General features: G+C 39.5%; 1 protein-coding gene across 17 annotated transcripts in view; it reads right to left on the reverse strand.

Moving 5' to 3' along the window:
* The window catches only part of ARAP2 (ArfGAP with RhoGAP domain, ankyrin repeat and PH domain 2), a 209,370-nt gene that overhangs the window by 184,384 nt on the left and 9,388 nt on the right, over positions 1-15,598 (reverse strand). For 16 of the 17 annotated variants that reach the window (XM_070069629.2, XM_070069624.2, XM_089327077.1 and 13 more), the window contains one exon: positions 7,806-8,867. In XM_070069629.2, the coding sequence (XP_069925730.1) occupies positions 7,806-8,710 (905 nt within the window). In that variant the 5' untranslated portion in view covers positions 8,711-8,867. Of the gene's footprint in view, positions 1-7,805; positions 8,868-15,598 lie in introns of those variants that run through there. The other variant, XM_089327082.1, reaches the window with a different exon arrangement.

The following is a 15,598-nucleotide window of genomic DNA, read 5'->3' on the forward strand; positions in this document are numbered from 1 at the left end:
CCACCTCCGTGGAAGGGCGGTTCCCCCTGCCACATTCCCCACTTCCGCAGGGGAGCGGCACTCCGCCGGCTGGCTCTCTCGGGGGCTGCACAGGTGTTCCTTCAGATAGATGTTCCCCTTAGATGTTCCTGGTGCATGTTGTCTCTCTCCTCCTTTATAGTCCTCTTCCACCAATCCCAACTCTGCTACCCACACGCCGAGTACGCTGCTCTCCTCCAATCAGGAGCAGGTCCCACAGTTTATTGGTTGAACTGGAGGCAGCTGTGTAGAAGCTGTTTCCCTTCTCAGCGCCATATTGTGGGAAAGCAGATGCATAGAATAAATCTTAATTCCAGTAACTTAGTCTAGTCCGAGTTGCTCCCAGTTGCTCCCCACAGAAAAGACAAGAGAGTGAGCTGATTTTTATTATTTTTCAACAAACTAAAATCTAAGACAAGATAGTCATTATTAATGCACATGGTATTATAACTATTTTACATACTTTTCTGTACATTTAAGATTTCCCAAAGTACAAATGATTTAGTCTCAATGTTTTTGTTGTGGTTTTTAAACTATTTCCTAAAGATGACTCAACCTACAGTCACTAACAAGGAAGCCACAGTTACTAGCTTATCTCCAACACCACAAGGTGCCTCCTCATGCACATAAATTCATGAGAAGTATGACCTCAGTCTTCATCTCTGGATCACATTCCCTCCCCTTCCCCTTCAAGGCTGTAGACCAGCACAACATTCAACAAGCTAGGACTTGCTGAAGCCATGTTCCAAACACTGTCAACCTATCTGAGTACATATGTTACTAAAGGCAGATTTAAAAATCATCTAATATGAAAGTGAACTTAAGAAATAAAGTATGTATATCCACAGCTTGAGTTACAAACTTACAAAAATGAGAAATTTAAAAAATAAACCTCATTTTAATAAAGTTCAAATACAGATAAACGTTTCAAAATCAATTAACAATAAAATCTAAAAATTAAAAGATACAAATTATTCTGAGTTTCATTAACTTAGTAATAAATATTTTGTGATTTTCCCATGTTAGTTTTATTTTTTTTAAAACCCAAAATCACTTTTTCCTTAAAACAGGAGGAAACTGCAGGTATTCCGATGGGCTGTATATTTATAGAAGCTTCTATAAATAGCCTTTACCTGTGCAATATGTCTGCAAAACCTTTGCAAATAAATTACTATGTCTTATTCTTTAAATAGAGAATTAAATTTCTGTGCAAGTAAAAAAATAAACAATATTATTATGGACAGAATTTTCTTCTCTCCCAAATTCATATGATGAAGTTCTAAACCACAAAGCTCTCTGTTTGGAGATAAAGTCTTTCTAAGGTAATCACAAATAAATGAGGTCATATTCTAGTATGACTGATGACCTTATAAAAGATCATAACACAGCAGAGATGGCTCTTTCTGAGCCTAAGCATTGAGAAAAAGTCCTAGGAACAGACATCAAGAGGGAAGCACCCCTAAAGCCAGAAAAGAGCCCTCTTCTGAACCCAATGATGGTAGTCTCTTGATCGCAGACTTTTAGTCTCTAAAACTGTGCAAAAATAAATGTCCATTGTTTAACAACCCAGTCCAAGGATCTGTTATGGTAGTCACCACAGGCAAACTAATCTTGGGTATTATAATTAAAATGGTTTTGTTAAAAGAACCTGAATTATAAAATGGAATGAACAACTCTGATTACCAAAGTGAATGGTCAGCATAGATAGAGATGACACTTTCACATTTTTTGAATCATTAAAATTGCCAAGAGAAGCAGTGGCACAAAGGACAGTATCAAAGATCTCCCTTTATGAACTTCACTTTCCTATAACTTAGGCAAGGAAGCTATACTACAAAAAAAAGTTAACAATAATAACCAACTATATACCATATATGGCTCATCATTTCACAGAAACATTTAAAAAAATAAAATATGCAGTTCTCACAAATGATAACAGACCAGAAGTCACTGCATAGTTGAACACAAAAGAAAAGAAAATCATCACAATAATCAGGCAGCAATTGGAAAGCACCCTTAGGTTTTCATAGAATCTAACACACAGCAATCCAAATTCAGAAAACTTGAGATAACTACAGTGTAGACACCAATAATGTGAAATTTACAATACACAGATTTAAAAGTTTTACTCGGTGAAGTTCCAAAAATTGTCCTTTGGATAAGATCATTACAAAAGGACTGGAATACATAAGTCTACATAATTATCACAAAATTCTTTCAATGTACCAGCAAAAATTGAGGTAAGATGAATATTTTTTCAAACAAGATGGAGCTTTTCATTAAAACTAAAGTATAAACATAATGGCATTTTAAGTTGTAAAGAATACTGGGGAAAAAAAGAGTATTGAGCAGATGGCTACCTTCATTCTCTAACAATAAATCTATTGACAATTTAATTTTTAATATAATTATTTATATGTTTGAATTTTATAAATATTAGATTAGCCAGTGCTCTCAATAAAGTCTATTCAAAATCATTTTAAAAGAAAAAAAAATCTCAATTTTAGAATTGCTAAGCATTTTTCTGCTGCAACGTGAAGTGTGACATCTTTCATGAATTTGAAGTAGGCGTAATGAGTTCCTATATTTTTCATATTCACTGCAGAAAAAGACAAAGAAAGAGAAAGAGAGAGCTCCCATCCACCTTTTCACTTGCCAAATTCCCATGATGCCTGAGGCCAAAGCAGGTCTCCCACAGGGATGGCAGGAGCCCAATTACTTGTGCCATCACCTGCTGCCTCCCAGGGTACGCATTAACAACAAACTATAGTCAGGAGTTGGAACCCAGGAAATAAACCCAGTTACCGTGATATGGGAATGCAGACAGACATTTAACCACTAGGCTAAACATAAATAAGATTTTAATTTTTTATAGAAGTTCAAGAAAGACTAGAGGTTCCAGTTTAGATCCCACTTATGTGAAAACTTCCCATCACTTGGCCGGCGCCACGGCTCAATAGGCTAATCCTCCACCTGCGGTGCCAGCACACTGGGTTCTAGTCCCGGTCGGGGCACCGGATAGATTCTGTCCCGGTTGTTCCTCTTCCAGGCCAGCTCTCTGCTGTGGCCCGGGAAGGCAGTGGAGGATGGCCCAAGTGCTTGGGCCCTGCACCCGCATGGGAGACCAGGAGAAGCACCTGGTTCCTGGCTTTGGGGCTTTGGATCAGCGCAGTACGCAGGCTGCAGCGCACCAACACAGTGGCCATTGGAGGGTGAACCAATGGTAAAGGAAGACCTTTCTCTCTATCACTGTCCACTCTGCCTGTCAAAAAAAAAAAAAAAAAAAAAAAAAACAAAACAAAAAAAAAAACACTTCCCATGAAGTTTTGCATACTATCAGTTCCTTTCCCTCAAAACATTCCAAGGCACTACACCTAAAAGCAAGGGATTTGCAATTTCTGTCAAGGATAAAATAGTTGCATGCACAATGTACAAAAATCATTATACTGTAAAGGAAAAGAAGAAATGTACTGGTTTAGTAACTTCATGACATTTGTCCTTTCTGCCTCATGACATAAGAGTACTCCTCTGAGAAGGACCACAGGACATGACCATAATTCCCATGGCATTGACAAAGTGCTGGACTGGCTTTGCTTAGAAGGCTCCAAGGAACCAGGGAGATCTCAAGGGGAAAGGGATAAGGAAGCTGCTGGTGCAGAAAGTCTGCTTCAGATCTGGCTCTCAAGAGATAGGAGACAAAAAGACCTTAAGGTTCAAGATGCAGCACAGCCCACCCTGCCTAGTCCTCCAAAGAGGAGGAGTGGTTGGAATCCAAGGAAAACCCCAAAGCAAGAACAAAGACAATCCACTTTTGACTTCAGATGCAGTTGTGCCAGATAATCGGCCGGGAGGAAGGGTCCATGTTCAGGAGAGAGGCCCAAAGGCCCTGCATCAGGAAAACACTTACAATCCCTTTAACAGCTGGACGAAATGTTTAATTAGAAATCACATTAAAAGTACTGACCATACGGCACATGCTCACTCGGACTTACCTCCAATGGTGGAACTAGAAATGTGCCAGGGGATTTCAACTCAATCTTATCAAGAAGGCATGTACCAATGCCATCGCACTTGGTAAAGTGATAAGTACATAACCAATCAAAAAGATAGGGTAAGTGTCAAAGAGATTTCACAAATAAGACCAGTGTAAGCAAATAATGAAGGATAGAATTAAAAGGGAGAGAATGATCCTGAGGGGGAAGCAGGACACACAGCAGATTCATAGAATGGCAGACGCCCCAAACAGCACTCCGGCCTCAGAATCGACCCTTGTGGCATTCGGATCTAGCTAAAAGGCCCATGAGAGTCTCACAGGCATGGAAAGCCATGACACGGTGGCAAAAACAACCTAAATGAAAGATCCTGGTGAACAAGACCCCAGCAGAAGGAACAGGCCATCAAGGAGGGAGGAAGGAACCTCCACTGTGATACAGCCTTAACTAAACAAGTTCAGAATTGGTGAACTCAAGGGGCTTCCATAGCCTAGACAGCTCATGGCAAGAGCATCAGGTGATTGCTGATGTCATAAATAAGAGCACCAATTGTTAAATCAACAACGGGAGTCACTGGGTACATGCTCCCCACGTAGGATCTCTGTCCTTAATGTGTTTTACTATGAAACTTAAAGACAACACTACTAGTCGAACAATACCCTATGCCTTGTGCGGTTGTGTGAGTGCAGCCTGTTGAAATCCTTGCTTAGTATATACTAAGTTGATCTTCTGTATATGAAGGTAATTGAAAATAAAAGTTGATGAAGGGCGGGATGGGAGAGGAAGTGGGAGAGGGGAGGACCATGCGAGGGAGGGAGGTTGGGGGGCGGCCACAACAATACAAAGGTTGCACTTTGTAAATTCACATTTATTAAATAAAAAAAAGTGCTGACCATAAAGAAGTATTTTTACTTGGCACATCAGGTTATACATGAAATATTATATGCAGGTATTATTTGAATAAAGAGAAGCTTAGATTACAGAACCCACAGTTTTATTTAAAGTCTTATTATAGCATTCTAAAATCTTGCAATTACTGTTTGCAATAAAAGGGGAGGACCATAAGTAAAAATAGTGATGCCTAATTTACTTGCCATTTTATGATCTGAGCACCGCAAGTGCATAGTTTCCATTTATTACCATAAACAAAGAAAAGAAAAGTTACTGTGGGTAATCTAGCCTAAAAATCACACTGAAAACAGTGCTATATATATATATAGTATTTAATTATCAACTACTAACTTCAATGTTATTACTGTTCTTGTTTTCAAATATGCATAATCACAATATGAAGAATAATTCTTTTATATTATACAAAGCTTACATTTGTGACTAAAGAAGTTAAAAATATACCACTCTGGCTTAAGGACTATTTTGAATTAAAGGCATTTAATTCAAGTGTTGAAAATAACAGGTGCAAAAAGATCAACCCTGACCTAAACGCTGTTTCTTCCAAGCAGGAGATGGCAATTCCCATGTGAAAGGAACAGCATCCTTATCCTCAAGGACAAAAAGTAGAGACTGAAAACAATCTGTACAGGCCTTGGGAAAATAACCCATCTTTTCAAGCCTCCCCCACATAACTTAGCTACTTTTTCACAATACACTACTCTGTCCAATTCAGTACTCAATGTTTCACTCTAACTCCTCCTAAGGGTATTCATCTCATTAGGAAAGTTCCTATGACACACAAAATTGTATTTTTTGTATTAAATAAATATCTGTTTTCCCCTATTAATTTGTCTTAATTTAATTAATGTGTGCGGCCAGACCTTAACAGGAAGGGGTGAAGTTTTGCCACTCAATACAACTAAATAAGCATCAAAATATTCTCCGTAAAATGCATAAAAAATAGTACATATTGTTTGAAGCTTAAATAAAATATTCTTAATTGAAGCTATCCTTATGGATTCCAAAAGAATCTTATTCAGGCAAAGATGTACTTTCAACACATGCATTCACAGTGGTCATTTCTCATATGGCAAAAACTTTTGACATCTTAAAACAATTTTTCACTTTCCTGTAACTGTTCAAATTACTAAACTGTTCATATTATAAACTGTTCATATTACTAAAATAATTGAAAACCAAAGTGTCAAGCAAAAAATTAGTGACATTCTACAATCCCAAACAATAATCCAATCCTTGTATATGAAATCAACATTTTAAAAATATTTTGTAAATCAGTGGTGAAGAAAGTGAGTTCTGGAGTAAAATGTACTGCAATGAATTTCCAGTTCACAACCCAAATTATCAAGTGGAGATTTACCAAGGCTCAGCTTTCTCATAAGTATAATTAGATAAACATTACCTATCTCACAGGGCCACTATGAAGATGAGATAATCCATGGAAAATTGCAATTTAAATAAGCACTTGTTTAATAAATGGCATTCTTACTACTGATTTACTCAATATCAAACCTGGCTATTGGCACTATAGATGTCAACATACAAATTAATTAATCAGCTCTCAAAGTTTATGCTCTAATAGGAGGTACTAAGTTAAGAGTCTTGCAAATTGCCCTGTTTTCTCTTTGAACTACTACACTGTGACCTTTCCTTTGTAAAGACAACTCACACTGCAATCACCAAAGGCCCAAGAATCAGGTGCAGCCACAGTTCAAGGGGGAAGAGGAGAATCGCAGAAACACCATTCTAGGCCGGCGCCGCGGCTCACTAGGCTAATCCTTCGCCTGTGGTGCCGGCACACTGGGTTCTAGTCCCGGTCAGGGCGCGGGATTCTGTCCTGGTTGCTCCTCTTCCAGGCCAGCTCTCTGCTGTGGCCCGGGAAGGCAGTGGAGGATGGCCCAAGTGCTTGGGCCCTGCACCCCATGGGAGACCAGGAGAAGCGCGGTGCGCCAGCTGCAGCGCACCAACCGTGGCGGCTATTGGAGGGTGAACCAACAGTAAAAGGAAGACCTTTCTCTCTGCCTCTCTCACTATCCACTCTGCCTGTCAAAAAAAAAAAAAAACCACTAAGTGGAAAAAGTAATTCTCTACCCCATCCTGGAAAAAAAAAAAAAATCACAACTACGTATGTTAGTGGAACTTTGAGAAACCAATGAAGACTCTTGGCTGGACTCTCACTGTTCAGCTACCAAAAGACACAATAGCCTACCTTTAGTTAGTAGCGGCCATCTTCGGGATATCAGAGTTACTGCTGCACCTGGCCTCTCTGTATACCTGCTACTGTCTTTTGGTGTCTGGCTTTTACACTGGATGCTAGAGTTGCCAGTGGACCTGCTTCATGGTGTACCTGTTACTATCTTTCAACATCTGGCTTCTCCACTAGACTGGAAGCTCTTAGATTCAATCTCTTTACACCCTTTCCACATATCACAGCGACTGGTAACCTAGTTCAATAGATGTTTGTTTATGCCAAGCATTGTGTCAGGAAGTAGAAATGCAAAAACAGAAAATGTGTCCCTTGCCAAAGAACAAGAAATCTAGTGGGGAGAGAATCAGAAATTCATATAGGAGAATTTCACTCACGGAAGACCAGGTGTGAGGGAAGGCAGGGGAAGGAACATTCAGATAGAGTTAGGAGGAAGGATGTTCCTCATACTAAACAGGAGAACGCTAAAAAGTCCTAGGCTGTTATAAGTTGAAAATTCACTCTGAGAAATAATATACAAAACAAATATGAGGGAAAAACATTTTACAAGAGAGTAATGTACAGATTTGTTGAATAGGTAAATAATCAAAGTCCAACTTAGAAAGACTGAAAATATAACTGATAAAAATAACAAAATTGTCACAAATTGAATATTTATAGTTTGTCATAAAAATCCTTACCTTCCTGAAATTCCTTTTGTTGACGCTGGAATCTCTGGTACAGGCCGATGTCTTAGCAGAAAAGAGCGAGATGGTCTCGAAACCAACTTGCTGCGACTTCTCATCGGTGCCAAGTTTGGTGATGACGGTATGTACAAATCATTCACAACCATTTCTCCTTGAAACTGAAAGAATGGGGATGGAGGTGATGCTTCTACTAAGCCATTGGATCCATTTACAGAATTTGCATCTGATGTTGAGGAGCCAAGGGAAGAAAGACATTCAGGGTCAATACTAGGAAGCTTGCTGATAGTCTCCAATATTGAATCAACTTTTTCTGTTTGTTGCTCAATTGTACAATCCACAGTCTTCTTTGCAATCAAAGATTCTATTTTAATATTTTCACTACCAAATGAACTATCATGAGAAGAACCCAAATTCAGGCGTGGTTCTTGATCTGGAACGGGGAAGTCACGTTTAGGAAGAGACAGCTTATCATCTGATTTAAGAGACTGGCTATGTTCCATACCAATGTCATTTTGATGAAGACTTTGTGTAACAGCCTCCAACTGTGTTGAGCTAGGTGTGTGAGTACTATCAGAGTTGGAAATTTCTCTGCAGGTGTTCCGATCAGAAGGTGGAGCATGGCAATCCTTTGAAGTGTCATCATTCTTCTTTGTTTTATGAATATTTGCATATATTGGGATATCTTGCATCTTTGACAAGATTATCTGTAACTGTTTAAGTATTCTCCTACGGTGTCCTGTGGGCGATATTCCAATTTTGTGCAGCACAGTATCATTGATTGTTGTACAGTCCTTCACAGTATAAAAACCAAACTTGTGGAAATGTAAGAGATACTGCTCCAAATTAATACTCATTAGGAAATCTTTGATATCAACATTTATTTCACTGACTGAGGACATAATGGTGGCTTCATTCCTAAGCTGAGTTATCAAAAGTAGCACAGTGAGATACACACACAAGAGGATGCACTTCTCTATTCGTTTTTCTTCTATCACTTGCAACAGAAAAGTTTCTCAAAATGTTATTTTCCACAATGACTACTTTATGTTCTTAAGCCTAGGAAAAAAAATAAAAGTAATTTATTAGGATTTTTTAATTTTTAAAATCTAGTTTTGCCCTATCAACTTTCTCTGAAGAAACAGAAAAGAAACTAGGACAATGCAGTGTTTGGAAGCTGTGCATTGCCTTGCATGCCCTAGAAAGTCAATCCCTGGGCACAGTGTGAATAAACAGGACAGAAACAGTATGGGAATATCAAACTATCATTTTCAAAAGGCTAAATGGTGACTCTCAGGCAACCACAGAATGAACATGTGTCAAACGTGTTATCCAACCAACTAAATAACAGGATCGTAAGGCTGGTTCCACGAGCATTTGTGTAACAGGATTATACTCTCCTTCAGAAAAGCTGTTGTTGCTTCTTTTTTAAGTTTCGGAATCAGATAGCCAGGTTAGTTTTTTTAAAATGGCTAATGTTGGAGTCTGCACTGTGGCACAATGAGTAAAGCCGCTTCCTGCCATGCTGACATCCCATATGGGCACGTGTGAGTCCTGGCTGATCCGCTTCCAATCCAGCTCCCTGTTAATGCACCTGGGAAAGCAATGGAAGACTACCCACATGGCAGAAACACAAGAGGCATTTGGTTCCTGGCTTCAGACTGGCCCAGCTCCAGCTGTTGTGGCCACTTGGGGGAATGAATCAGCAGATGAAGATCTCTCTCTCTCTCTCTCTCTCTCTCTCCTCTTACCCCTGTAAACTCTGCCTTCCAAATAAACAAATCTTTTTAAAAATGGCTAATGTTCTACTGACGAAGAAAATTATAGCATTCAGATTTATCTTTTCTACTGGACAAAAATCTAAGGCTGGCGCAGCGGCTCAATAGGCTAATCCTCCGCCTGCGGCGCCGGCACACCGGGTTCTAGTCCCGGTCGGGGCGCCAGATGGATTCTGTCCCGGTTGCTCCTCTTCCAGTCCAGCTCTCTGCTGTGGCCTGGGAGTGCAGTGGAGGATGGCCCAAGTTCTTGGACCCTGCACCTGCATGGGAGACCAGGAAAAGGAGCACGTGGCTCCTGGCTTCAGATCAGCACAGTGCGCTGGCCACAGCATACTGGCTGCAGTGGCCATTGGGGGGTGAACCAACGGGAAAAGGAAGACCTTTTTCTCTGTCTCTCTCTCTCTCACTGTCCACTCTGCCTGTCAAAAAAAATTTTTTTTAAAAAGTCTATAAGATAACTTGCCTAGTGTGTAACAAGGCTCAAAGAGTAAGTAGCCAAGATAACCACAGGAATTAGAATTAGAATTATAGGGGCCGAAGCCGTGGCGCAGTAGGTTAATCCTCCACCTGCGGTGCCAGCATCCCATATGGACTCCGGTTCTAGTCCCGGCTGCTCCTCTTCCAAGCCAGCTCTCTGCTGTGGCCTGGGAGAGCAGTAGAGGATGGCCTAAGTCCTTGAGCCCCCACACCTACGTGGTAGACTCCTGGCTCCTGGCTTCGGATCGGCGCAGCTCTGGCCATTGCAGCCATTTAGAGAGTAAACCAACAAACAGAAGAACTTTGTCTCCCTCTCACTGTCTGTAACTCTCTCTCTCAAATAAAATAAATAAAATCTTTAAAAAAAAAGAATTATATATCCTTAGTTTGGGTCTGTTAAAAAAGAGTTCCAACAAGGTACTGAAAGACATTCTTTTGATTTCCAAGTTTTAGTTCATTTTTATTTTAAAAAAGATTTATTGATTGATTTATTTGAAGGCAGAATTACAGAAAAGGAGAGAAAGAGTGAGAGATCTTCCATTCACTGGTTGATTGCCAAAATCACTGTAAAAGCTAGGCTGGGTCAGGTCAAAACCATGAGCTTCATCAGCGTCTCCCACATGGGTGCAGGAGCCCAATCACTTGGACCATCTTCAGCTGCTTTCCCAGCTACATAACAGGGAGATGGACCGTGTGGAGCAGCCAGGAATCGAACTGGCTCCCATGCGGGACACATGTGTTGCAGGTGGTAATCCAAGTCAAATTTTACTTAAGTAACTAAATATAAATAACTTTGTCCTTCAGTAAACTTTCCTTCAAAGACTCAAAGAGCAGCTAGCACATATTTCTCAGGTTACTATCTTTCTTTACAAAAAGACAGGCAGTATTATAAATAAACAATTAACAGCAATATATGATAAAACTAGTTGAAGGGTTAGTTAATTCTTAAACACATCTCATAATAGGAAACACGCTAATACGAAAGTAAAAGGAAAAACTTCAAAGGTCACAATTTCCTCCATGAAGCAGATTCATGTGGGTTCATTTTTCTGCCAAACAACATAATTAAACTTTTTAAAAAAGTCAACTCATCTAGATGCAGGTTATATGGGTGTGTTTAGTTTATGAGAATGCATATATCCAATTCTCAGTATATCATACTTCAATAAAAGCTAAAAGTACATAACATACATAACACACACTGAAGCAATCAGACACACCCAAATAAGGTAAATGCCTCTCACCGAGCTTCAGTGCAATCGCTCTGGAAATCACATCTTGCAACAGCTCTCCAAAAGGCACTACTAGGACTCTGCGTGTTTTACAGGACAATTGTCCATAAACTATTTCCTCAACTATTTAGAAATATTAGCAAACACTGACAAACAGGTATACAATAAGAGGGAAAACCGACATCTTGTTCAAGTCATGCTGTTGGAGCAGAGAAGCAAAATACAAACAAGAGATGAAAGGCAGGAAACGTCTTGGTGTGGTATCACCTAAACTGCCAAATGTTAAAAAAAAAAAAAAAGTGAAACAACACCATTTGAAGTCCTAATTCTCAGATTCAGACAAACCACTCAAGTTTCAAACAATTCTTTGTAAATAAAAGTACTATTTTTGGAGCACATCACAAACTGATATAGTCACTGTCAACAGAACAATAAGTAGATTCAAGGCATTTCAAATGTTTGTGGTAAATGGAATTAAAGGATGTTTCTTTTGGTGCGAAAATTTTCGAAGTCCATACATACAAGGAGTCATTTATCAAGTTCATAATTACTTAGGAGGGTAAATTTTATGTGCAGTCTTCAAAAAGTTCACGGAAATGGATTTGAAAGATGATCTATAATTAAAGCATGTTATTTTTGGGTAGAACAAGCTACAGAAAATCATATTCTGGCTTACTAACCTTCACAAAATCTTTATTAGGAAAAAATATTTCAATGAAATACAACACCTGCACACTAGAAACCTCCCGGACCTTGTCTACCATCATAGTGGCAGCCTCACTCACTCACTCACCCAAATCTGAAGCCCACAGAGCAATCTCAAGGTCATCCTCACATTCAAGTCAGGAGGCAAGCTCTTGATTTTACTCTTTGCTATGAACAGAACTGTGTTCCTCCAAAATTCATATACAGAAACCATAACCTTCAATGTGACTCTGTTTGGAGAGAGGTTCTCCAAGGAAGTAATTAAGGTAAAATGAGGTCATACAGATGGCACCCTGTATGATAATACTAATCCTTTATAACAGACACTAGAGAGCTCACTCTCCCCCTACTGTCCTCTGTATGAGGACACAACAAGTTGGCAGCCTTTTGCAAGCTAGGAAGAGGGCCCACTCCAGGAACCAACAACCATCAACTTGATCTTGGACATCTCAGCTTCCAGAATTATGACAAAATATTCGTTTTTGTTTAAGCTAGTCTGTGGTATGCTGTTTTGGCAACTGCACTGTCCAACACACTCCTCCATCCTCATTGTCTTTACCCTGGATCATACTCTCATTGCACCTCTTGCCTAGATGACTGCAATGGCCTCTGACTAAATCTCTCAGGCCAGACTCCAAGTATCAGTAAACTCCCACAAATTTAACCATGGCATGTCACTCACATCCCCAACAGATTTAAAGTCTAAGCTTCTTAGGGCCCACGTCACATTCTGGTCTCTAATAATAACATCAGGTACTTCTGATGAAAAATAGCAATTATGTGCCAGACACCATTTCTGGTTTATATTTCCTACGAGATAGGTGTTCCTATGTACTAACTCCAGGATCACATTCAACTGGTGAATCTATCAACAATCTTCACTCACGTTGGTTATTATCATCATTCTGCTGAGGCAACAAGCTGCCCAATAGCCCCATTCCTTTTACATATGCTATATATGCTTTCCTATACGCCATGTAAAATCTGCAAAGTCAAGTATTACCTCCTGTGTGAAGACTTCCTAATGACCCCTTAAAACAGAATGAATTACTCCTATCTCTATAGGTCAATAACAGTACCTTGGAACTTTGCAAAATATTTGGGACATGTATTAGGGGTTGGAAGAAGTCAGCAGAGGTGGCAGAAGAAGTTGAAATGTCTATGTTGTTGGTTTTTCGTGTGTGTTCTTGTGTCTTAATACACAAAGAGTTTCCCTTCCTAGGGGGAATCTTCATAAACTTCCTGGTGGCAGAGTAAAGGAAAACCATTTCAAATGCTCAATCCAAAACCATCTGTTTCTACTCCCATTCACCATGCTGAACTTGGCTAGTGAGCCTGATTCATTTTTGGAATATGGAAGCAGCTCTTCTTCCATAGGCCACAGAATCCTCTCTATACTTAACTGCCAGCGCTGTCCTCCAATCACATGACTTTTAAATGACCAAGGACATTCCCTAGTCCAGTCTTCTCACAGAGGCTCTACCACCAAGTAGATCATTAGGTACAAAGAAACTGGAATGCCTAACTTGATAAAAAGTCTAAAGGTGCAAATTCTAATATGAAATTATAGTCCTCCACACTTTGACATCCAATTGACTCTCCAAGTGACATTCTATGGATCTGTATATGGTACAGGAACAACAGCAGAGAGCAGTGCCAGTGAATATTTATTTTTATAACCATCGAATAGTAACTGGAATGTTCAACAAATTTTGTAGTTTCAATTCTAAATTATTTACCATCTCCACAAAGAGTCATTACTCTTTTCCCCTTAGATGAAATGCTATTACTAACACAATTGCACATGAGTCTGAAGTCAGCCTAGGTTCAGATCCCACCTTCTCCATTTCCATCCCATGTCCACATTGGTGTCTCCAAATCTTTTCATACAAAATGGAAACAAAATGGAAGGGCGGTTCCCCCTGCCACTTTCCCCACTTCCGCGGGGGAGCGGCACACTCAAAGGTACAGCATCAGTGAAGATTAAATGCAATAACCCATCATTAAGTGTTAAAGCAGTCCTAGCACACACGCACAGTGATGCTTAGCAACATACATTTCTATCACTATATTTTTCAAAACCACAGTCATTCTGTGGTGAAAATTTCTCATGGCTGAAATTTTCTCTATTCTTTGAGGTCTAATGCAAATGCCATTTCCTTCAAAACGTCTCTACTGAGCAACAGATACACATTATCTTCCCCTATTCCTACAACAGTTATTCCTTTATCTGAGCCTATTTGGATTGCTGTAACAAAATACCTTGGACAGGATTTATAAACAATAGAATTATTGCTGGTGGTTCTGAAGATTGGAAAATCAAAGATCAAGGCAATGTCTGGTGGGGGTCAATTCTTCATAGTTCAAGGCTTTTAAGTGTCTTCACATGGCTGAAAGACAAGACAGCTAACAAGCTTCCTCAGGCTTTGTGTAAGGTAACTAATACTATTACTTCATCACCTAATCAATTCCTAAGTGCCTTATATTTTTAAATATTTAAAGAGTTTTATTTATTTTAATTTTATTTGAAAGGCAGAGAGACAACAGGCAGACCTTCCAACCAGTGGTTCACTACTCAAATGACCTCAACAGTTGGTGATGGGTCAGGTCAAGGCTAGGAGCCTAGAATTCAATCTGGGTCTCCAACGTGAGTGGCAGGAACCCAACTGCCATGCCTCCCAGGGTATGCATTTGCAGGAAGCTGATATCAAAGGCAGAGCCAGGGCACTATCCCAGGAACTAAAACACAGGTTGTGGGCTTACTAAGTGGCATCGTCACTACTATGCCAAATTCTTGCCCAGGTCCCACCTCCTAACACCTTTACCTTGGGAGTTTTCAACACATGCATTTTGGGGGAATATATCTAGATATCTAGATACAGATATAGATATATATAGATAGATAAATATAGATATTCAGATCATAATGACTATTTTTAATCATAGCTGCTTCTCCCAAAGCATCGCATGGTAAACAAGACTTAAAGGCAAACAATTTAGGTTAATTCTCAGTTACTCCACACACTAACTTAGTGAGCTTGTGTGAGTATTTAAGCTCTTAGTTTTCTCATCAGGAAAATGGGAGTGTAATAGTATCTACCTCATAAGGGTTGTTCTGAGAATTAAATGAGTTAATATATGAAAAGTACATACAACACCAATTGGCACATGACAAATGCTAAGTATTTATCATTATTATTTTATTACCCACAACATACTCTGCCAAGAATACGACCTGCCCACGTAACTGCCAATAAATGCCAATCAAATTAATTGTTTACATACACAGTGCATGATGCATACCCAATACATGTTTAGAGAATATACAAATAGTTGGAATTGAGATGTGGTTGTGTATATGCCCATTTGATCCTGAGCCATTTCAATTATGAAGTAAAAGGAACAGGAAAGCAATATTCAGGAACATCTGCTATCTACCTCCTTGCCATGTCATTTACTAAATATGATATCATTGAACTCTACCTTCAAATATGTTCCAAATCCCACTGCTTCTCATCTCCTCCCCTGCTCACAACCTAATCCAAGACACCATATTACCTTAAACCACTGCCAATAGTCTACTGGATTGATAGTCCTG

This window comes from Oryctolagus cuniculus, chromosome 2 (assembly GCF_051225735.1).
Source record: "Oryctolagus cuniculus isolate XC-2025 breed Fujian yellow rabbit chromosome 2, ASM5122573v1, whole genome shotgun sequence".
Lineage (NCBI taxonomy): Eukaryota > Metazoa > Chordata > Mammalia > Lagomorpha > Leporidae > Oryctolagus > Oryctolagus cuniculus.